We start from the raw sequence: 24,121 nt of genomic DNA, 5'->3' as shown, positions 1-24,121 counted from the left end.
GGGGGGGGGCGGGGGAGAGAGACTGAAGGTCATCAGTAAAGAACATGTAACTAACATTTCACAATTTGTTGTGATCAACCATAAAGGAACTAGTAGTACATTGGTAATAAAACATACATGCATAATAAATATACTCATTTCAAAGATGTTTCCTTTTCAGTGTATTATACTTAAACTATCTTCTCTACCGTGATCAATTCGATGAGATGATAGGAGTTATACAGTTGCTCTCAGATCCGCAGCACTGTAGCAGATGTGATTTCATGTCAACATCTAGATAGTTCTTTGCTCCAGGAATGCATCATTGTTTCACTTTTTGTCTTCATTTTACAACTCCTTTTAGACACATTCATTGTGATCAACCATTCTTCAGAGACCTTTAATGTGTGACAAAATTAGTGTTGCTTGCAAATGTCAAATTTTTGAATTGTTCTCCTTGCATTTTGATTCCTTTGTCAAATTTTTCTGTTGTCCTCCACTGCTTGTTCAGTCTACCTATTGAATAGCATTGGGGATAGGCTACAAACCTGATTCACTCCATTCTTGATCACTGCTTCCCTTTCGTGTCCTCAGACTCACAGCTGCATTCTGGTTTTTATAAAAGTTGTAAATAGTCTTTTGCTCCCATTTTTAATTATACAACTTTCAGTATTTCAAATAGTGTATTCCAGTCAAATTTGTCAAAAGAATTTATGTAAATCTACAAATGCTATAAATACTGATTTGCCTTTCTTTAACCAATCTTCTAAGATAAATGGCAGGATCCATATTGCCTCATATGGTCCTACATTTCTCCAGGGAGATGTGATTATTCAGAAGTAATGACAAGGATGGGCTTTCTGTAAGTTCTGGTAGAAGTCTTGTCTGTATGTAGCCACTTTGTCAGTGACATTGTTGTCAAGGTTATGCAGTGCACACAGCCAAAGAAAGTGTCAGGACTGTTTGACTGGTGAAATGAAAGCTTTGAAAAAACTTGACTAATGCCAAATGAAAAGGCAGAGTAACAGGCGGAATATAATGCCCAATTAAGTCCCACCTCCAAGGTGTCATTGAGGCAAACAGTATCACTTTTGTGAGGAGTGCCAAAGACAATCACACAGTTGGCTATGGTGCTGAGTCCTCTCTCCACCCCACCCCCCACCCCCTCCCCTTTTCCCCACAGCATGACACAGCAGATAATGGCTGTTTGCCATGGGAATTAAAGGTGACAATGTCAGCTTGTCCTCAGGAAATGTAATCTGTCATTTTTGTATTGGCCTAGTCTGCAATTTCGTAGACACAGCCTTTGATCCCGTAAAAGCATTATAACTGCCATATTTTGAAGGTAAAAACAGTCACTCGGCAATCTACACATTGTGATTTCACTATTTCTTGGTTGACATTGCGTGATGGGCTAACAGCTTGAAAGTAAGGAAATTATTCAGTATTATGTGAATGAAAAGGTGTATACAGGGTTGTCCATTGATCGTGACTAGGCCAAATATCTCATGAAATGAGTGTCAAACGAAAAAACTACAAAGAACGAAACTTGTTTAGCTTGAAAGGGGAAACCAGACGGCACTATGGTTGGCTCGCTAGATGGCGCTGCCATAGGTCAAACAGATATCAACTGTGTTTTTTAAAATAGGAACCCCCATTTTTATTACATATTCGTGTAGTATGTACAGAAATATGAATGTTTTAGTTGGACCACTTTTTTCGCTTTGTAATAGATGGCGCTGTAATAGTCACAAACGTATAAGTATGTGGTATCACGTAACTTTCCGCCAGTGTGAATGGTATTTGCTTCGGGATGCATTACCTGTGTTAAAATGGACTGTTCACAAATTGCGGAAAAGGTTGATATCGTGTTGACGTATGGCTATTGTGATCAAAATGCCCAATGGGCGTGTGCTATGTATGCTGCTCAGTATCCTGGACTAAATCATCCAAGTGTCCAGACCGTTCGCCAGATAGTTACCTTATTTAAGGAAACAGTTAGTGTTCAGCCACATGTGAAACGTCAACCACGACCTGCAACAAATGATGATGCCCAAGTAGGTGTTTTAGCTGCTGTTGTGGCTAATCTGCACATCAGTAGCAGACAAATTGAGCGAGAATTGGGAATCTCAAAAACATCTGTGTTGAGAATGCTACATCAACATCAATTGCACCCGTACCATATTTCTGTGCACCAGGAATTACATGGCAACGACTTTGAACGTCGTATACAGCTCTGCCACTGGGCACAAGAGAAATTACGGGATGATGACAGATTTTTGCACGTGTTCTATTTTACGACGAAGCGTCATTCACCAACATTGGTAACGTAAACCGGCATAATGTGCACTATTGGGCAACGGAAAATCCACAGTGGCTCTGAAAAGTGGTACATCAGCGACCTTGGCGGGTTAATGTATGGTGTGGCATTATGGGAGCAAGGATAATTGGCCCCCATTTTATCGATGGCAATCTGAATGGCGCAATGTATGCTGATTTCCTACGTAATGTTCTACCGATGTTACTACAAGATGTTTCACTGCATGACAGAATGGCAATGTACTTCCAACATGATGGATGTCCGGCACATAGCTGGCGTGCGGTTGAAGCGGTATTGAATAGCATATTTCATGACAGGTGGATTGGTCGTCGGAGCACCATACCGTGGCCCGCACGTTCACCAGATCTGACGTCTCCGGATTTATGTCTGTGGGGAAAGTTGTAGGATATTTGCTATCGTGATCCACCGACAACGCCTGACAACATGCGTCAGTGCATTGTCAATGCATGTGCGAACATTACGGAAGGCGAACTACTTGCTGTTGAGAGGAATGTTGTTACAGGTATTGCCAAATGCATTGAGGTTGACTGACATGATTTTGAGCATTTATTGCATTAATGTGGCATTTACAGGTAATCATGCTGTAACAGCATGCATTCTCAGAAATAAGTTCACAAAGGTACATCTATCACATTTGAGCAACTGAAATAAAATGTTCAAATGTACCTACGTTCTGTATTTTAATATAAAAAACCTACCGGTTACCAACTGTTCGTCTAAAATTGAGCCATATGTTTGTGACTATTACAGCACCATCTATCACAAAGTGGTCCAACTAAAACATTCATATTTCTTTACGTACTACACAAATATGTAATAAAAAGTGGGGGTTCCTATTTTAAAAAATGCAGTTGATATCTATTTTACCTATGGTAGTGCCGTCTAGCGGGCCAACCATAGCGCCATCTGGTTTCCCCCTTCAAGCTAGACAAGTTTCGTTCGTTGTAGTTCTTTTGTTTGATGCTTATTTCGAGAGATATTTGGCCCAGTCATGATCAATGGACCACCCTGTATAGTTGAAGCTTACATTTGTACTGGCTCATAAAATTGTTCAAACACTGCCTAAATATTTAGCACTCTATGAAAGAGTAATATTCAGAAGTTGGTAACAAAATGGTGATGCAGCGGTGTCTTATTCTGATTGTAACTGTAAGTCTTCTGTTAGTAATATGGAGCTGGTTGTTTAATAGGACCGTACCAAGACATTAGTTTTCAGGACAATGAAAAACATGAAACACTGCATAAAAATTCCCCCCAGGGGGTCCACAACTCTTTTGTGGATACGTGCGTAGCGAGCACGGGACCCCGAGCTAATGTGGCCTTCCTTCCTTTCCGGGCTGCATACCTTCCCATTCCACATCCTTCCCCATCCCTATCTTCGCCCCTCCTCCCCTCACCTCTGGCTCTTTCCTTCCCTTTCTCCCCATCTGGGAGTATGGTTTGTGCCTACGTCCGGAGACGGATGCTCGTAAATGTACTGCATTCTTCGCCTTTCTTGCTTTTATGTCTTCTTCCTTCCTTTGTCCTTCCCTTTTTCCTTACCTCTTCTCTTTCCCTTTTCTCCGCTGCGGCGTTTGAGACCTCTCTTCTTTCCTTTCCCTTTCTCTTTCTTCCTCCCTGTGCGTGTCTGAAGGCCGACCCACGCTCTTCGTGCGTAGCCGGTGACAGGGTAACGCGTAATTCCCCGCCCCGGGTAGACAGGTAGGACACGTACGTACCTGCTGGTAACGGCCAGGCCCAGGGAGGGGTGATTACCCGAGCTGATACCTTCCGAAAATGCCGATTGGTCCCTCCGTCCGTTTGTCGGGAGGTGTGACCTGAGGTGTGAACAATCACCTAAGGCGGGAGTGCCCTCAGAGAGGGCCCCCACAAGGGAGGAGCGCGCCATCGGAGACGCCGGTAATCATGGGGGATTCTTCCGCAATGGTTTCCTCACCTTCCACTATGTCTGCTCACAAACGTAAGTATACTGAGTCTCAGCCACAGACGATTCTTCCATCGTTGCCACAGTTCCTTGTTGTTTCTCGGACTGATGAAGGTCAAGACTTCTCCACGGTCAACCCTTTCATTATTCAGAAAGGTGTCGACGCAATTGCAGGTCCTGTAAAGTCTTGTTCCAGATTACGGAATGGCACCCTGTTGTTAGAAACACACAGTGCCCTCCAGGCACAAAAATTGCTGCGTACTTCTCTGCTCCACACCTTTCCTGTCCGGGTGGAACCGCACCGAACCTTAAATTCCTCGCGTGGATTCGTTTATACACGCTCCCTCGATGGATTGTCTGACGAAGAAATTCAGCACTATCTGTCTGACTAGGGCGTAACGGCAGTTCATAGAGTAATGAAACGGGTTGACACGAACATCATTCCAACCCGCACTGTCTTCTTGACATTTGACACAGTTCAACTCCCATCGAAAATCAAAGCTGGCTATGAGATAATTTCCGTTCGCCCTTACGTCCCGAACTCTACACGTTGCTATCGATGTCAGCGGTTCAATCACACCAGCCAGTCCTGTTCCAATCCAGCCAAATGTGTTACGTGTGGCAAGGATGCCCATGAGGGTGCTTGTCCACCTCCATCCCCTCGCTGCATCAACTGTATGGGTGACCACGCTGCTTCCTCTCGAGATTGCCCCGTTTTTAAGGACGAGAAGCTCATCCAGGAAATAAGGGTGAAGGAAAAGGTGTCGACCTTTGCTGCTCGAAAATTATTCGCCAGTCGCAAGCCCACCGTGCCTCAGACAGGAAAATACAGCACTGTCCTTGCTTCTCCTCGGCCAACAAAGGAGGCGGCCACGCAGACTTGCGACCTCACCTTTAGTACCACGGTCGTCAGATCGGCCAGCGCAAAGATCGCTCGTTCAACCTCACCACTTTCGCCTGCCCACTCTGTGGCTCACCCTTCGTCGGGTTCTGCTACATCTCGAGCCCAAAAGTCGGACGCCAAGTCTTCGAAAAAAGAGCATACTCGTGAAGAGTTTTTACGTACCGCAACTTCACAACCATCGGTTCCTTCTTCATCTAAACCACATTCTTCTAAGAAGGCTACAAAGAAACCCAGTTCCTCTCCTTCTCCGCCAAGGCGTGCCCCCTCTACAGCACCACCTGGCGGAAATCGCCCTCGGCCATCTTCTGTGTCGCCGAGGCGCACTGCTGGTGGCCGGTCAACCGGCCGATCGCTGGTGGCAGGAGCTGCTCCTGACCAACCTATGGATCAGGATCTTCTGCCTTCGGCTGACTGCCATTCCATGCTGTCGGTCGCTAGCTCCGAGCAGTCTTTGACTTGACAGCAACTTTGGTCACAGTCCTCCATTTTCTGTTCACCCCATGTCCATTATCCACTGGAATATCCGCGGCATTCAAGCCAATAGGGATGAATTGTCGATCCTCTTAAGATCCTACTCGCCGGTCATCTTCTGTCTTCAGGAAACGAAGCTGCGTCCCCATGACCGCTTTGTTCTCCCTCATTTTCAGTCCGTCCGATATGATCTCCCTCTGTTGAAGGCTCTCCAGCCCATGGAGGACTCATGATTCTTCTCCATGATACTCTCCATTATCACCTAATCCCCTTAAACACTTCCTTCCAAGCTGTCGCCGTCCGTCTTTCGCTTTCCGGATACACGCTCTCTCTTTGTACTGTATACATTCCATCGTCCACACCAATGGCACGAGCTGATCTCCATCTTCTTGGTCAGCTTCCACCCCCCTATTTGCTGGTTGGGGACTTCAATGCCCACCACCCGCTTTGGGGATCTCCACATCCTTGTCCACGTGGCTCCATATTGCTAGACGTCTTCCACCAAGCGGATCTAGTTTGCCTCAACACTGGGGTCCCCACATTTTTGTCTGCCTCCACGACAACCTTATCTCATTTGGACCTTGCGGTCGGTACTGTTCCGCTAGCTCGGCACTTCGAATGGTTCGCCCTTGATGATACACACTCGAGTGACCACTTTCCATGTGTCCTCAGACTGCAGCCTCAACTGCCATATATGCGCCCGCGACGCTGGAAGTTTGCCCAAGCCGATTGGACACTTTTTTTGTCTCTCGCGACATTCGATGACCGTCGCTTTCCCAGCGTCGACGATGAGGTCACACATATTACCGACGTTATCCTTACAGCTGCGGAACGTTCAATACCACGCACCTCCGAATTGCCCCGGCGCCCCCCAGTTCCTTGGTGGAACGAGGCATGCCGTGACGCAATACGTGAGCGGCGACGTGCTCTTCGCATTTTCCGTCACCATCCTACTTTGGCCAACTGTATCCGCTATAAGCAGCTCCGTGCGCGATGCCGTCGCGTCATCCGCGATAGCAAGAAGGCAAGCTGGAAATTCTTTATTAGCTCATTTAACACCTTCACTCCCTCCTCGGAAGTTTGGAGTCGGCTTCGACGGTTCTCAGGCGCGCCTAGTTTCTCCCCGGTCTCTGGGCTCACTGTCGCGCATGATACCTTAGTGGACCCCGTCGCAATTTCTAACTCGTTGGGTCAGCACTTTGCTGAGATTTCGAGCTCTTCAAATTACCCGCCAGCGTTTCTCCCGAAGAAACGTGCAGCGGAAGTGCGACCGCTTGCTTTCTCCTCTCAAAATCACGAAAGCTACAATACTGTTTTCTCCATGCGGGAACTCCAACATGCCCTCTCATCTTCTCGCTCCTCCGCCCCGGGACCGGATGGTATCCATGTCCAAATGTTGCTGCATTTATCAACCCCTAGTCTGCGTTACCTCCTTCGCCTTTATAATCGAATTTGGACCGACATTACCTTTCCCAAACGGTGGCGGGAAGCTATTGTCGTTCCTGTTCCGAAACCTGGAAAGGACAAACATCTCCCCTCTAGCTATCGCCCCATTTCTCTCACGAGTAGTGTCTGTAAGGTTTTGGAGCGTATGGTGAATTACCGTTTAGCTTGGTGGCTGGACTCCCGCAGTCTTTTAACACCAGCCCAATGCGGATTCCGGAAGCATCGTTCTGCAGTTGACCATCTTGTTGCTCTCTCCACTTATATCATGAACAATTTTCTCCGGAAACGCCAAACGGTAGCAATATTTTTTGATCTGGAGAGAGCATACGATACCTGTTGGAGGACAGGCATCCTTCGCACACTGTTCTCTTGGGGCTTTCGAGGCCGGCTGCCCCTTTTTCTTCGCGAATTTATGGCAGAGCGCACTTTTAGGGTGCGGGTGAACACTACTCTCTCCCGTACTTTCTCCCAAGAAAACGGGGTACCCCAGGGATCCGTGCTGAGTGTTGTACTGTTTGCCATCTCCATAAATCCAATTATGGATTGTCTCCTTCCTGATGTCTCGGGCTCCCTCTTTGTGGACGATTTTGCGATCTACTACAGCTCTCAACGGACCAGCCTTCTTGAACGACGTCTTCAAGGATGTCTCGATCGCCTCCACTCGTGGAGCATCGAAACCGGCTTCCGTTTCTCACCCAGTAAGACCGTTTGTGTCAATTTTTGGCGACGTAAGGAGTTTCTTCCGCCCTCCTTACATCTAGGTCCTGTCAACCTTCCGTTTTCAGACGTCGCTAAATTCTTGGGTCTTATGTTTGACAGAAAACTGTGCTGGTCCTCCCACGTCTCCTATCTTTCGGCTCGCTGTCTGCGATCGCTTAACACCCTCCGTGTCCTGAATGGTACCTCCTGGGGAGCGGACCGAGTGGTCCTTCTCCGCCTCTATCGCGCCTTAGTGCGCTCAAAATTGGATTACGGAAGCATAGTCTACTCCTCTGCTCGGCCGTCTATTCTTCGGCGTCTCGACTCTATCCACCACCGTGGATTACGTTTAGTGTCTGGAGCTTTTTACACTAGCCCTGTGGAAAGCCTTTATGCTGAGACTGCTGAACCTCCGCTGTTCAATCGGCGAGCAGTCCTCCTGAGTCGTTATGCTAGCCATCTGTCTTCTATGCCTGCTAATCCAGCCCATGACCTTCTTTTCGACGCCTCCTTTGATGTAGGGTATGCAGGCCGCTCCTCCTCCCTACTACCCCCGGGAGTCCGCTTCCGTCAATTGCTCGATTCTCTTTCCTGCCGCTTTCCGAAAACCTTGTTGACAACTTGGGGTACAGCACCGCCTTGGCTCCGTCCCCGGATCTGCCTGCTCCATGACCTTTGTCAATTTCCCAAGGATGGTACCCCTACACTTGTTTATCGTCGGGCATTTGCTGCTCTATGTGCACAAATGACGGACGCCACATTTATTTACACCGACGGCTCGAAAACATCATTAGGTGTAGGGAGTGCCTATATTGTTGGCGACACCCCAAATCGCTTTAGACTTCCCGACCAGTGTTCGGTTTATACTGCGGAGCTTTACGCTGTTCTCCAGGCTGTCCACTACATCCGCCGCCATCAGCGGATTCAGTACGTTATCTGCTCAGATTCTCTCAGCTCTCTCCTCAGTTTCCAAGCTCTTTACCCTGTGCACCCTCTGGTCCACCGGATTCAGGACTGTCTGCGCTTGCTCCACCTGGGGGGCGTCTCGGTGGCGTTCCTCTGGCTCCCGGGACACGCTGGTATCTGTGGGAATGAGGCGGCCGATATGGCGGCCAAGGCTGCAGTCTCTCTTCCTCGGCCAGCTATTCAGTCGCTTCCCTTCACCAATCTACGGAGCAGTTTATGTCGCCAAGTTGCTCATTTATGGCATGCGCATTGGTCAACACTTCCCCGTAATAAATTGCGGGAAGTGAAAGCCCTTCCTTGTGCTTGGACTTCTTCCTCCCGAACGCGTCGTCGGGAGGAGGTAATTTTAGCTCGACTCCGGATAGGGCACTGTCTTTTTAGCCATAGACATCTTTTAAGCGGTGATCCTCCTCCACTCTGTCCCCACTGCTCTCAGCCGTGGACGGTCAGACACCTTTTAATTGAATTAATCAGTTATGCTCGCATCTACACTATCGCCTGATCCATCGTCGATTTTAGCAGATGACACGTGCTCAGCCGACCGCGTTCTCCAGTTTATTAGTGACAGTGAAATGACGTCAGTCATTCGAAGTTTTTTTTTTTTTTTTTTTTTTTTTTTTTTTTTTGGGGACAACCACCCCCTGTCTGTACTGGATTTTTAAGCATTCTTTCTACTTTTAGTTTCTCCAATTTTATGAGTTTGTTTCCATTGCTGCTGGTTTTCAATTTCGGTTTTTTACTGTCTTAAGTCACGGGCTGGGCGCTAATGACCATAGCAGTTTTGCGCCCTAAAACCACAACCAAAAAAAAAAAAAAAAAAAGAAAACTGCATAAAAATTGTCAACATATAATTTGAAGATTGGTTTGCTGTAGCACCAACTGATATTTGTTTTTTATATTCTGTCATATTTGCTGGGCATGTACTCTCCACTAACTTCTAGTGATAAACCAGCAGAATCACAGAGGACAATAGTAACATTTCAAAACAATGTCAACGACATATAAAGAAACACAATTAGTTATTTCAGGCAGTTCCAAAATGGAGATGATGATGACTTTTGATTTCATTTCCGTGAAACAGATGCATTGTAAGAGTTATTAGCACATGCCACTTCATCGCTCATAGCTTTCTTCATAACCAGTTTGTGGTTCATACTCTCCCAAGTTCCAAAAGCTTGTCACTTGACAGTAACATTAGATAGATGTTAGTCAGACAAATGTCCCAGTGCTCAAAACTATGAATTCCTCTAGTGAGACAGTCTAGTGTTTGGTTATGTTGGAAAAAAGGTGAGAAGAGATTAGAGAGACATCACCAAGAACTGCAGTTGGAGAGAACAGAATATGTGGATTAAGAAAGGTGAGTACTCAAGGAATGTGAATTTTAAAATTTTCCTGGCGAATTGACTGTTCAAACAAATCTCGGGCTTGCAGCCGGTCGTCATTCAATACTTCGCACGATATTTCAACTGGGCCCCTGCCGGTCATCTTCAGGTGAGCCGTCGCAAACTGGCGAAAATGTCCTCCGTTCCACAATATACATAGCGTACTGTAACTGTTCTGCGCATACGTCGAAAACTTGATAGATGAACCACACTGCCCGCCGGCAGCATCCTCCCTGGTGGAACAGTGGAACTCAGTCGCCCTCTGCGTTGCCGTTTGCCACGGCCGTCGACTCACTCTGTCGTCTTCGATTTGAGCAAATCGTGGAGATGATGGGATACTGTGCACTGTCCAGCTGGTAGCCGCTGTCACGGTTTAACAGATTTTCCACCAGTTGTATTTCTACAGATTCTTTAATAATGGAGTCCCAGAAAGATGTTGCTGTGGACAAAATCATTGTTTTCTCATACTCCATTGAATGTCCAATAGAAATACAATGTTCAGCAATAGCGAACTTGCTTGGCTGCAAAAGGCGGGTGTAACGTTGATGTTCAGTGCAGCATTCTTTCACGGTGCGTGTGGTTTCACCTATGTAAGCCATACCACATTGGCATGGTATCTTGTAAATTCCGGCCTTTCGTAGTAACAGACTGTCCTTAACTGATCCCACAAGGTCCGCAATCTTCGATGGTGGGCGGAAAACCACTTTTACCTGAAATTTTCGGAGGATTCTTTATTGTTAGTGCCCTGTTACCTTGTGGTGTGTACAAAGACTAGATGTATGGTCTGCTAAGTGACTCTACCTATAGGAGGATTGATTACGATCCTACAGGACGTGTGCAATGGAAAACTTCAGCACTATTAAATTCCTCCTCCTTACCGCAAGAGACCATCAAGAGGTTAAGACCACATGGTTGTATACCTCAGAGACTGTATGGCCTTCCAAAGATTCATAAAGAGGGTCTTCCTCTGTGTCCAATAGTGAGCAACATTGGAGCTCCTACATATGATTTATAGACTGGGGGCTCTTCGTCTTAGCAGTGTAGACCTTCTAGTAAGTTTTTATGTGGTCTCACTTTTTACAAAAGTTCCTCTTGCAGATTCTTTGACACTGATTGGTAACATGTTTCCTGTTGATATCACTGCTTTGTTCAGGCACGCTCTTTCCGCAAATTATTTTATGTTTAATCAAGATTATTTTGAACAGACTGATGGTGTCGCCATGGGTAGCCTCCTGTCTCTTTCGTGGCCAACCTTTTTATGGAGGATTTTGAAGAGAGCCCTTGAATCAGCTACTCTGAAACCAACAGTATTTTGGTGGTATGTGGATGACACTTTCATAGTGTGGCCTCATGGAGAAGATAAATTAATGGAGTTTCTACATCACCTCAACTCCATTTATAGCAACAACCGGTTCACCATGGAAATAGAGAAATATTGTTGTTTGCCTTTCTTGGATGCCCTGGTTTGAAGGAAGAATGATGGTTCTCTAGGGCATTCAGTTTACCGGAATCCCACTCGTACTGATTTGTACCTGCAAGCATCGAGTTGCCATCACCCATCGCAAACCATGAGTTTGCTTAAAACACTTGTTCATAGAGCTCATACTCTCTCAGATCTAGATAGCTTACCTCAAGAACTCGCCCATCTAAAGACAGTATTCAGTGAAAATGGATATCCCATCCGGCAGATTAACAGGGCACTAACAGTTAAAACTAAGAAGCAGGAAGTGAATAAAGAGGAGAACAAGCCAGAACAATCTTTAGCTTTTCTTCCTTTCGTTGGCAACACTTCGTTTAAAATAGAAAGAATCCTCCGAAAATTTCAGGTAAAAGTGGTTTTCCGCCCACCATCGAAAATTGCGGACCTTGTGGGATCAGTTACAGACAGTCTGTTACTACGAAAGGCCGGAATTTACAAGATACCGTGCCAATGTGGTATGGCTTACATAGGTCAAACCACACACACCGTGAAAGAACGCTGCACTGAACATCAACGTTACACCCGCCTTTTGCAGCCAAGCAAGTCCGCTATTGCTGAACGTTGTATTTCTATTGGACATTCAATGGAGTATGAGAAAACAATGATTTTGTTCACAGCATCGTCTTTCTGGGACTCCATTATTAAAGAATCCGTAGAAATACAACTGGCGGAAAATCTGTTAAACTGTGACAGTGGCCACCAGTTGGACAGCGCACGGAATCCCATCATCTCCACGATTGCTCAAATCGAAGACGACAGAGTGCGTCAACGGCCGTGGCAAACAGCAATGCAGAGGGCGACTGAGTTCCACTATTCCACCAGGGAGGGCGCTGCCGGCGGGCAGTGTGGTTCATCTATCAAGTTTTCGGCGCATGTGCAGAATAGTTACAGTACGCTATGTATATTGTGGAACGGAGGACGTTTTCGCCAGTTTGCGACGGCGCACCTGAAGATGACTGGCAGGTGTCTAGCTGAAATATCGTGCGAGGTATTGGACGACGAGCAGCTGCAAGCCCGAAATTTGTTTGAACACTCAAGGAATGTTTGAGGTCTTCTAAAAGAACATGACAGCCCAGTTCTTATTGTGTAGATTAACATCCATTATTTTCACCTAGGTCATGTTTGAAATGTTCTGTTACCATTATCTTTCTATGCTAGTATTATTAAATAACCTCATACAATACTGATGCTGTTTGTTATAAACTTAGTTATTCCCTCTTTCCTGCAATTATCAACTTACCCTGCCAAGAATGTTTCCCTTAGTCTCCATTTGCCAGTAACATTGTCATGTGTAAAAGAAATTTTGCTTCCTCCTGCAATTGTTCAGCAACTAAGTTAAAGAGCATTTCTCTCTATTCCTTCAACAGCATATTTCATTCACAACACGAGTGACGCATGATTGATGCATGTAGAGTGTAGAGTCTTGGGGTTGATGATCCTGGTCTAGGAGGAAGTGTGGTCGTTGTAGGACTTGTAGTATTACAGCTTTCAGTTACTCATATTAGACACCTGTTTTATTTCAGATCAAAAAGCTTCAAGTTTGCTACATGAAATTCGTGAGCTGAACAACCTAACTTTGACTGTGAAAGCAGCATCTCAGCAGCTTGAGAATGGCATGAAGCTAATGTGTGACAGTAATTGCATCGCATCGTACAGCAAGAATGCTAAGCAGGTAAGTGAAGAGGTCTACTATAGCATTCATTTTGTTGTTAATATAACTGTATGTATTTGGTTGTTGAGGGTGTTACCTTGCTGCATTCATTAAGTTATTTGCACGTTCAGTGTGCCAGCAAAGGTACTTTCATAAAAGAAATCTGTCCCCCCCCCTCTCATATCTTCTAGATTCATAGAGCAATTTCATTATGATACTATTCCTAAAAAACAGGAAAAATCCTCCTCAGAAAGTTGGCATAGTGTTTCCCTCTCAAGCTGTGTGCGAAAACCACTTGAGTGGTGTTGCAGAGGAAGCCACTTCTCATCTCGACTTAGAAAGTATCATTCTCCATTTTTTTATATAACCTGATCCTACTGTAGGCAGCATTGCAGAGAGCTTTCATATACTGGTAGAACCTTACATAGCTATTCTTTGACATCGGTCCATTAACAGACAAGTATTACGCAAATGTTCTGTGAACTCAGATTGCAATACCTGGAGGCAAGGAGGCATTCTTTCAGGAAATCACAACTGAGAAAGATTATAGAACTGGAATTTGTGAGAAATGGGAGAATGACCCTACTGCCCACCAATATACATCTTGTGTAAGGGCCACTAAGAGGAGATTAATCAGGGCTTGTACGGAAACAGTTTTTTGCCCCTACCTCCATTTGAGAGCACAAGAGGAGAGGAACTGCAGCTATCCACAGAGGTCCAGTGTAGGCTGTGATCATCACATGACAGTGAAACTTTGTAGACATGTTCAGGTGGAATTATTTATGCGTGGGAAAAATTAGTTCAAATTTTGGCCACCAGACGCAAATGTGGTGGTGTTAATTAGAGATGGGCAAAACTGTTCTTTTCAGAGATTGGATCAGAACTGTTCACTCCCTGAAATGAATTAGCTCTTTTTCATGACTCGCCACTCATTTACAATAGAAAATAAATGGAAGGCACATTGCCCTTTAAACTTGGTTTATTCCAGTACTATACCTGTATTTTGATCTTATTTGATCCTATTTTGAAGTAACACAGATAATGAGTAAGAATTTTGTATTGTTTATTGAAATTTCCACGATATGACAAAGTTTTTGATTATTGATTTATTTTGCACTATCGTGGTTCTTTGGGTGATCGGAAAATGTTGTAACTTGAGATTTACATTAACAATATATTTGGCTATAATGTATTAAAATTTCATTAACCTCATACAAATACATCGCAAGCCATATATTTTTAAAGTGAACGTTTCCTTTCGAAGACGCCTAAAATCGCAGAATCCGTACCAGAATAAGAAAAAAATATATAAATTTGACTGTAAAACGAAAGTGCTGCATATAGCCTTACGCAGAATAAAACAAGGAAAATATTGGTGTATAACATTTTGCGATACGTTTATCGGTTCGCTCGTAATTAAAGCGTAAATTCGAGTGTCCATAATAAAAATCCTATAGTAAGAGGAGTCTTCAGGAACCTAATCTAATCAGTTTAAACAAATAAAAATAAAATAAAAACAGTTGATGTATACATAACATAATAATGTAATATACATAGCGGTATTACTACGAAGAACAATATCCAGTGGGGACGAACTCCGATGCAGAGGCGCTGAGTCGAGCAGGTCGAGCCGCGAGCTGTATTACTGCGTGAGCTGAGACCGCAGAGACCAGAGTGACACCTGAGTCGCTTTGCTCGACGCTCTGGCTAGAGTCGAGATGGTGGGGTGAGCGTCGAGCGGGCGATTTCCGAGGGTGGAGGGGAGCGGTGAACTCACCCGCTCCGAGACAAATCGTCCGTTCCCTTGCGAGCAGGTTTTTGCAAGTAGTTCCTATGTTATCCGCTAGGTGGCTCTGTCCTGTTGCTCGCATCAACTGCCCAGAGGGCAGGACGTGCGACTGAAACGATCGCCGACAGAGTGCGATGCGAAGTTAAGCTGCGCCAGACACTGCACAGTGCACACGGCAGACGACGCACAGAGACGGCACGGCATATGTGAAACACAAAATCCAATGGGGCACTGCACAATGCAGGCAACCAAGGTAGAAGCAGGTCAGAGGCCGGCGCTGGCTGTGTTGTGTTGTGTGGCGTGCACTGTGCTCTGACCAGCAGAGGCGCTGCTGATATGCTCCGTCTCTCTCTCTCTCTCTCTCTCTCTCTCTCTCTGCCGTGGGAAACGTTTGGAGCTACCGTTCTTTTTTTCTGAATCACTGATTGTTCACTCCTTTGAAAGATTGAACTCCATGAATTAGTTCAAGAGCGGATCCCCCATCTCTAGTGTTAATGTTAGAAAGATGTATAGAAATGTACCCATATGTAATGGATTAGGAATGGGACATGGGCAGAAAAGGTCAAACAAGCAAGAAAGTCATAGCGTTGTTTTTATTTTTAATCTGTTACACAATTCATTCAATACGAGCACCAGAGACATCGAGATGCTGTGTCTGTGAAATGATGCGATCGACAGTTGGCCGCAGCAGTTCTGGTAAAATCTGAGCAACGTATTTCTGTTTACTGGCCTTCAGAGCACATAGAGACCAAATGTGTCCCAGGTAAACACATTATTTTAGATCTTCCCAGAACCAAGTCACGTGGTTTCATATCTCGAAGGCCATGCATCTAGAAAATCTCTAGACATAAAACGATCACGGAAGGTTGCATTAAGCAGATCTTTCATCGGGCGAGCGACACGAGATGTTGCTCCATCTTGCATGAAAACAGTGGCTTCCACAGAGTTGTCTTCCAAAGCAGGAATCGTGCTGTAAGAGGACATCTCGATAATATGAATTCGTCACTGTATAGGTACTCACGAATGCACATTACACGATTTCATACAGGAAGGACAATGGCTCTTGAGTGTAACACAAGGTTTAGCAGTACCCCAAATTCGGCTGTGCTGTGCATTCACTGCACCCTGTAGTGTAAAATGTGCCTCATGGCTTCAAATGATGTCAGGCCACATGTCATAAAATTTGATCTGTGCCAGAAACCGAAGAGCAAATTCAGAATGTTGCTGCTGATTCAGAGATTCCAGTCACTGCACTGTCTGGATGTTGTGCAGATACTAGTGTAAAATAAAACTCAAAACTTTCCGTACTGTTGACCATGGGATAGAAAATTTTCGTGACACAGCCCAAGCACTAGCAACATCTGGGGAATGTACTGCACAGTCAGTTACAAAAAAAGCACCTCGTCAATACAGCACGGGTGCCATATTGTCGTACAAGGTACAGTGCCAGATTTACACCTGGTGGCCAAAAGTGAACCAAGTTTTTTCCAGGTGTTGACAGATGTGAAAATTGCCGAACTATCAGTTTAATAAGTCACAGCTGCAAAATACTAACGTGAATTCTTTACAGATGAATGAAAAAACTAGTAGAAGCCGACCTCGGGGAAGATCAGTTTGGTTTCCGTAGAAATATCGGAACACGTGAGGCGATACTGACGCTATGACTTATCTTAGAAGCTAGATTAAGGAAAGGCAAACCTATGTTTCTAGCAATCGTAGACTTAGAGAAAGCTTTTGACAATGTTGACTGGAATACTCTCTTTCAAATTCTGAAGGCGGCAGGGGTGAAATGCAGGGAGCGACTGGCTATTTACAATTTGTACAGAAATCAGATGGCAGTTATAAGAGTCGAGGGACATGAAAGGGAAGCAGTGGTTGGGAAGGGAGTGAGACAGGGTTGTAGCCTATCCCTGATGGTATTCAATCTGTATATTGAGCAAGCTGTAAAGGAAACAAAAGAAAAATTCGGAGTAGGTATTAAAATCCATGGAGAAGAATTAAAAACTTTGAGGTTCGCCGATGACATTGTAATTCTGTCAGACAGCAAGAGCAGTTGAACGGAATGGGCGGTGTCTTGAAGGGAGGATATAAAATGAACATCAATAAAAGCAAAACGAGGATTATGGAATGTAGTCGAATTAAATCAGCTGATGCTGAGGGTATTAGATTAGGAAAGAAGACACTTAAAGTAGTAAAGGAGTTTTGCTATTTGGGGAGCAAAATAACCGATGATGGTCGAAGTAGAGAGGATATAACATGTAGACTGGCAATGGGAAGGAAAGCGTTTCTGAAGAAGAGAAATTTAACATCAAGTATAGATTTAAATGTCAGGAAGTCGTTTCTGAAAGTATTTGTATGGAGTGTAGCCATGTATGGAAGTGAAACGTGGACGATAAATAGTTTGGACAAGAAGAGAATAGAAGCTTTCGAAATGTGGTGCTACAGAAGAATGCTGATAATTAGACGGGTAGATCACACAACTAATGAGGAGATACTGAATAGAATTGCGGAGAAGAGGAGTTTGTGGCACAACTTGACAAGGAGGAGGGACTGGTTGGTAGGACATGTTCTGAGGCATCAGGGGACCATAAATTTAGCGTTGGAGGGCAGCATGAAGGGTAAAAATCTTAGAGGGAGACCAAGAGATGAATACACTTAGCAGATTCATAGGGATGTAGGTTGCAGTATGTACTGGGAGATGAAGCTGCTTGCACAGGATAGAGTAGCATGGAGAGCTGCATCAAACCAGTATCAGGACTGAAGACAACAACAACAACAACAACAACAACTACTACTACTACTACTACTATAAATAATTCACTCTGTGCTGTCTAGACTAAGAACAGATAAACAATATAAGGCAGTGAGAAAGTAGAGGATAGGCTGCAGCAGGTGGAGCATGCAGTCATTCGAGCAAGCCAGTGGATGTGGAGCAAGAGCTAGTGCATTCTGTACTGGTATTTTGAGTTCTGTCACGGGGAGAATTTTCTCAGAGAATGCTATTTAAGTTGTAAGAGAGAAATGCTTGTTTAGACACACAAGTGGTGTGGCTCTGTGGGTAAGTTCCTTGCTTCACATGCAAAGATATGGGACAGATCCCCATTTAGTCTTGATGTTTCCTTCATTTCACGTACTGTCTCTTTCTCCTCTGGACAACTGTCTCTTAATGTGGAAAAATACCAGTTGTGCAGTGGTATGGTGTGCGTCGAAGTTTAACACACCTCGACTCGCTAGGAAGAAAACGGCATCCCACCTCAAACAGGACCGAGTCTAGTAAACCACTACGGTGTTGAAGACAATCTGTAGGATAAGGACAACTGTAATTTTTTGTGTTAAAATAATCAGTTGTGTAGCAGTTGTCTTAAAAAGCAGTGCCCCAAAATGTTGTTTCCTCCCCATGCATAGACATGACTATTTATGAGTCAATGCCAGATTGTCAGTAAAATAGTTCAGTGTAACTGGACAAAGCTAATGATGTTTTTCTTATTATAACATATCACTTCATAAAAGTGATAACTTACTACCTGTACCAGATGCAGAAGTATGAAACAGGAATTCCCCTATAGATAGTGTTAGTCATCAGTGTAGGGCCTGTGAGACCGCGTCTGCAGCTCCATCTGCTTCCTGAAACGGCTGATGACGAATGTCAGTGCACACGAATCCAAGTTCCGTACATCGGTATCTGTTTCAAACCTGTAAACTTGTCAAGTTTTTGCTTACAAACTAAGAGTTACGGACAAGATTCATTTTTTTGATGTGAGAAACGAGTGTGGGAAACGACCGAAAAAGTTAGAAGACAACCAATTGCAGGTTTTGAAGATGATGGGGAGTGGGTGAGGATGATGGGAAGTGATACTCAAACTCAACAGGAACCCCCAGAACAATTGAATGGAACTCAAAAAGCCATTTCTTTTTGGTTGAAAGCTATGCGAAAGATGCAGAAAGTGGGAAAATTGGTTCAGCATGAACTGAATAAAATAGGGAAAGCAGATCAAAAGACCACTTGGGAAATACTACTCACCAGATAAAAAGAAAGTCGTTTCTCTATCAAATAGCGACAGGTGATGAAAAATGGATAATTTTGAGAATACTAAGTGTTGTAAATCGAATGTGAATCCAGGCAAACCATAGACATCCAGTGTAAGACCAAATTGCTTTGGAAAAAGACGATACTGTGTTTGGTAGGACCAGAAGAATGTCATTTATTATGAGCTGCTAAAATCTGGTGAAGCCAATCACACTGATCACTGCCAACAATAAATGATCTATTTAATTCGAGAATTAAGTAAAAAATGACCAAAATAGGGAAAAAGACAAGTCGTATTGCTCCGTGATAACACCCCATCTCACAGCAAAATGGGTCAGGGAAATGACCCAGGCATTCATTCAGTTGAGAAATACTAGGGCATGCTGCTTAGTTTTCAGACTTGGCTTCGTCCTATTATCATCTATTTGCATCACTGGGACACGCTTTTACTGAACAACGCTTAAATTGATATGAAAATGTCTCACTGACTAGTTCTTTTCGAAAGAACTACTGTTGTTGTTGTGTTTTTTTTGCATGGCATTCATAGCCTGCTGGAGAGGTGGGAGAAATGTATAAACAGCAATAGAGATTATTTTGAATGAAATATTGTCAGTCAGTTTCAAACAGATGTGTGATTATTGCAGCCAAATTCCAGTGACATACAGTACTTATACAACTGCTATGTTTCCAGTGAGTGATCGTCATCAGCACATAGGAATTTTGTTAAGTGGGTAGTAAGTGAGAAGTAGAGAATTTGTGTAAATGTGCATGAAATCGGGAGGACGGACATCTTGTTTCCACAAGCAACTGGTTACCACAATACAGCACTCTGTGGAGATTCACCACTTCTCAGAGACAGCACTGCCCCAGAGAACCATGAAGCTCGTAACAAAAAAGGAAAGCAGAAGATACATTGTGTCTAGCCCATAAATTGGAAAGACTGGTCATTTAATGTGAACAATGTTAATGTTTATGGACTGAAATGTAGTAAAAGAAGTGTTTCCTGCTGCAATATTCAATGAATATTACAATGTTTTGTGAACAAGGTAAGCTAACCTTAGCAAAGCAAAAGGGGATCTCAGGTAATTGTATTATGGTTCTTATACCCTTTCAACTCATTCCTAATTTAACTACAAATTAACTGAGGCAGAACACAGGTAACATTTCATTTATGGCATTCACATCAGAACTATCAATATTACTGAAATTTCAACTGCTATAGCAGTAATGTGTGACAAGCTGGGAGTTTTGGTCGGACAGGAAGTGTGTTAAGATAGCCGAAGTTATGGCGACCGCTCGTGTAAAAGGGCCCTCGTAGTTCTGTTGGTACATTGTTATATATAAGTGAAACGTGCAACTGGTAACATAAGAAGAAAATTCTCTCTTGTCGTACTAATAATCCTGTGAAATTACCGTATTTACTCGAATCTAAGCCGCACTTTTTTTCCGGTTTTCGTAATCCAAAAAACTGCCTGCGGCTTAGAATCGAGTGCAAAGCAAGCGGAAGTTATGAAAAATGTTGGTACGTGCCGCCACAACTAACTTCTGCCGTCGAGTATATGTAGCGCTATGCAGGCATGCTTTGTAGGCACAAAGATAAATACTGGCGCCAAAACCTCTGCGTCAGTAAATAAATAAACAAAAATAGTGGAAGACGAGCTTTTTTCTCCGCCGCGAGTTTCGACCACTGCATTTTCATACATTATCCAACGAAGTAAATACAAATTCCGTATTGTTCATCTTCGAATGTAGCACAATTTCAGTGTACTACGAAAATCTGACTGGCAAGACTGTTTGGGATGTTTGTCAATATGGCCAACTCTACGTTCTGAATTTTTTCCTACCTGTGAGAAGAGATGGTTGCCAATAGGAACCTGATGAAATTTGAATCACATACAGTATTCTCTTCACCATAAGAATAGTATGAATATAAACATTTTGCCATGTATTCTTTTGTGTTTGCTGCTATCTCATTTAAGTCCTGTCTGCCTAAAACTACGAAACTAGAGTGAGACAACAGCAAACGCGGAAGAATATACGTATCGTGTCATGTTTATATTCGTATTATTCTTATGTCTAATAGTGATACAGTCAGAAATGAAGCACGGCAAGTGACTAGATTTTTAAATCTAAGATGACTCTAATTTGTGTGCAGAATTTGATGTAATAAAGAAGCGGCCGCAAAGATTTTCAAACAGAGAAAAATTTTCGCCTAACTCTCGTTCAGAACATGTTCTATCATACGCAGTCTATTATTTGATTCTTGTTGAACATTATCAAAGAAAGCAGCTGTGTAAGTAACAACAAATAGCAGTCTCTTGCCATTGTTACGCTAATGAGATGATTCCTCTCTCTCTCTCTCTCTCTCTCTCTCTCTCTCTCTTTTTTTTAAAATAATGCGACAAACAATGCATGACACAGTGCAGTAATGCATTTTCATCTTAAGAGTGACGCAAACACCTATAACAAAGAAAACGGCACTTACCAGATCAAAGCAAAATAAGCAATCGATTCAAACCAGACAAAGCACGTGAAAAAGGAAGGGTACCCGTATAAATACGGACGGAGTGCCTGACGCATAGCAATGGCTAAGTGGTAAAGCTTAACTGCTAAGCTTACGACTCGAACCAAACTACTGTAGCTGTATCGTCATTCGTTTGACCTAAATTGTGTCTCATATTACAATGGACCAACTTTGTTTCGATTTGGAGGTGCGGCCTAAAACTTTTCTCTCCCCTTGAATTTAGAGTCTCAAATTTCATGTGCGGCTTAGATTCGGGAAATTTTTTCTTCCTTTATTTCGAGTCTCATTTTTCAGGTGCGGCTTAGATTAGAGTGCGGCTTAGATTCGAGTAAATACGGTACAATAATACTACACTCTCTGTTACTAGGAGCAGCAGTCTTCACCATCAGAAACTCCTTCCGTGGTCGAAAAATTTATAGCAGAACAGGAGGTGGTGATTGCAAAACTCGCGGAGTCTCGCATCTCGGCACCACCTGAACCGACGCCAGATGTAGGATTGTATGCTGAACTGATTGAGGCAGAAGTTCACAACGTAGCCCTGGAAAAGCAGTTGAAAGAGAATGAATCTAATATTGAACTGGCCACTGATAGTCTGGTGCAGAATACTATGGTAAGTACTACGAGACTTCCCAGATTCATTACTTTTTGTGAATAGTTCCCAAAGAAATGTGGACAGTTGTCTTATTAACAGAGCATGTTATCACCCTGTCACTGAAAATCTGAAAAAATTACTTAAATGTTTGTGCTGTTATGGTTGTGGTCTCTAATCAAAAGATAAGTTTGATGCAGCTCTCCACAGCTGCCTATCGCATGAAAGCATCTTCATTTCTAAATAACTGATGCGGCCTCCATCCGTTTGAACCTGCTTATTGTAGTCATCCCTTGTTCTCTCCTACAGTTTTTACCCCTGGCACTTCCTCCCTTAGAAAATTGACAATCCCTTCGTGCCTCAGGATGTGTTCTACCAACTGATCTGGTATTTTAGCCAAGTTGTGCCATAAATTTCTTGTTTCTCCAATTTAGTTCATTAGTTATTTGATCTGCCCATATAATCTTCCTTCTTGTCCAAACCATATTACATGTCTGCACAATGCTACACACCATATGATTATCTGCAGGAAAGAAGGAAAGCCTTCCCAACCCTTAAATTTATCTTAAATCTTAGGAAACTGCTTTTTTTCCCCAAAATTTAATACTTTCTCCCAGACAAGAAACAAATTGTTTATAAACAGAAGAAATGTGTTTAGAGTCTTGAAATGAATACTTCAGTATATACAACACATTATTCCATTCATCCCACTACAGATGCAGTTCTTTGAAATAGGAAATGTATTGTCAATCTCATAGGAAAAGAGCATACTTCAACAACATGTTCTATCAGTACGAATGTGATACTCCTGCATCTGTTTTATGACTTGACTTCATAGCATGTAAGTGAATTAGATCGTCGCAATTTTTTGTGGAGATCATAATACCAGACCTGATCGTATCCCCAGCAAATAAAACAAATTGCATTTATACACCAAGGCAATTACTGATCGCAAACTTTCACTTGGCTGCCGGTTGTAGAATGCTGGGAGTAGAGGCTCGCATTTGGCTCGTAGCACATTGGCTGTTGCGACAAGCCCCACCTCCTTCTCATAGGACAGCCAGCTTACAGCTGCAGCTTATAAAAGAAATGGAATAAGCATCACCTTAATGTTTGAGTAATTGAAAACAGTTATTACTACAATATAAGTATTACTTCCAAAAACAATGAGGAATGTGTAGGTAGAACTAAAATCTTACAAAACTAGTTGCTTCCACTGCAGTTGTCCATGGTTGTGTCCATGCTAGTGGACAGATTTGGTGGTGCTGGATGGACACGTGTTAATGACAGTGTTGTCAACGGCAATTTTCATCACACTGATGCGCCTCCAGTAATCTTCCTCCAGCTCTCACATTTTCAACAGTAAGGTTCCCACCCTCACTGGTGATATACTGATAGGCAGCATTGGCGAGATTTGACATGTTACCGGCAGAGATATCCGAGGTAGCATAGTGGTTTGCAATGTGGACTCGCATTTGGGAGGATGATGGTTCTATCCTGTGTCCAGCCATCCTGATTTAGGTTTTCCAAGATTTCCCTAAATCGCTTCAGGCAAATGCCGAGGTGGTTTCTTTGAAAGGGCATGGCAGACTTCATTCCCCATCCTTTCCTAATCCGATGACTGATGACCTCGCTATTTGGTGCCTTCCCCCAAATCAACCCCCCCCCCCCTCCCCCTTCTCAGCAGAGATATCCCTCATAACATTTTGTTCTCTGAATTGTCGTTTCAGTTTGGCCTGTGCAAACTCGGTTGCATTCAGATTGCAGTTTATGGTGACAACTAAATAAAATTTAATGAAAACAAAATATGATCCCTTTCCACAAAACAAATAATTAACAAACTTTATACTCAACACCCCTTCTGGCTGCGTTTCTGCCATTTACAAAATCAAGCTGATTCGGACATAAGTTGCAAATTCCCGTATTGCACAAACTTTCTCATGCATACA

General features: G+C 43.6%; 1 protein-coding gene across 2 annotated transcripts in view; it reads left to right on the top strand.

Annotated features, from left to right (window-relative positions):
* LOC126109578 (disks large homolog 5-like) overlaps nt 1-24,121 on the top strand; it is a 721,341-nt gene that overhangs the window by 644,168 nt on the left and 53,052 nt on the right. Inside the window, exons 4-5 of one of the 2 annotated variants that reach the window (XM_049914609.1) lie at nt 13,116-13,264; nt 21,951-22,193. The exons of the other annotated variant lie outside the window; for it this stretch is intronic. Of the exons in view, the coding sequence (XP_049770566.1) occupies nt 13,116-13,264; nt 21,951-22,193 (392 nt within the window). The remainder of the gene's footprint in view (nt 1-13,115; nt 13,265-21,950; nt 22,194-24,121) is intronic. 2 annotated transcript variants of the gene reach the window in all.

Source organism: Schistocerca cancellata, chromosome 12, assembly GCF_023864275.1.
Source record: "Schistocerca cancellata isolate TAMUIC-IGC-003103 chromosome 12, iqSchCanc2.1, whole genome shotgun sequence".
In the NCBI taxonomy this organism is placed as follows: Eukaryota; Metazoa; Arthropoda; class Insecta; order Orthoptera; family Acrididae; genus Schistocerca; species Schistocerca cancellata.
This window is presented reverse-complemented; position numbering and strand designations above follow the sequence as displayed.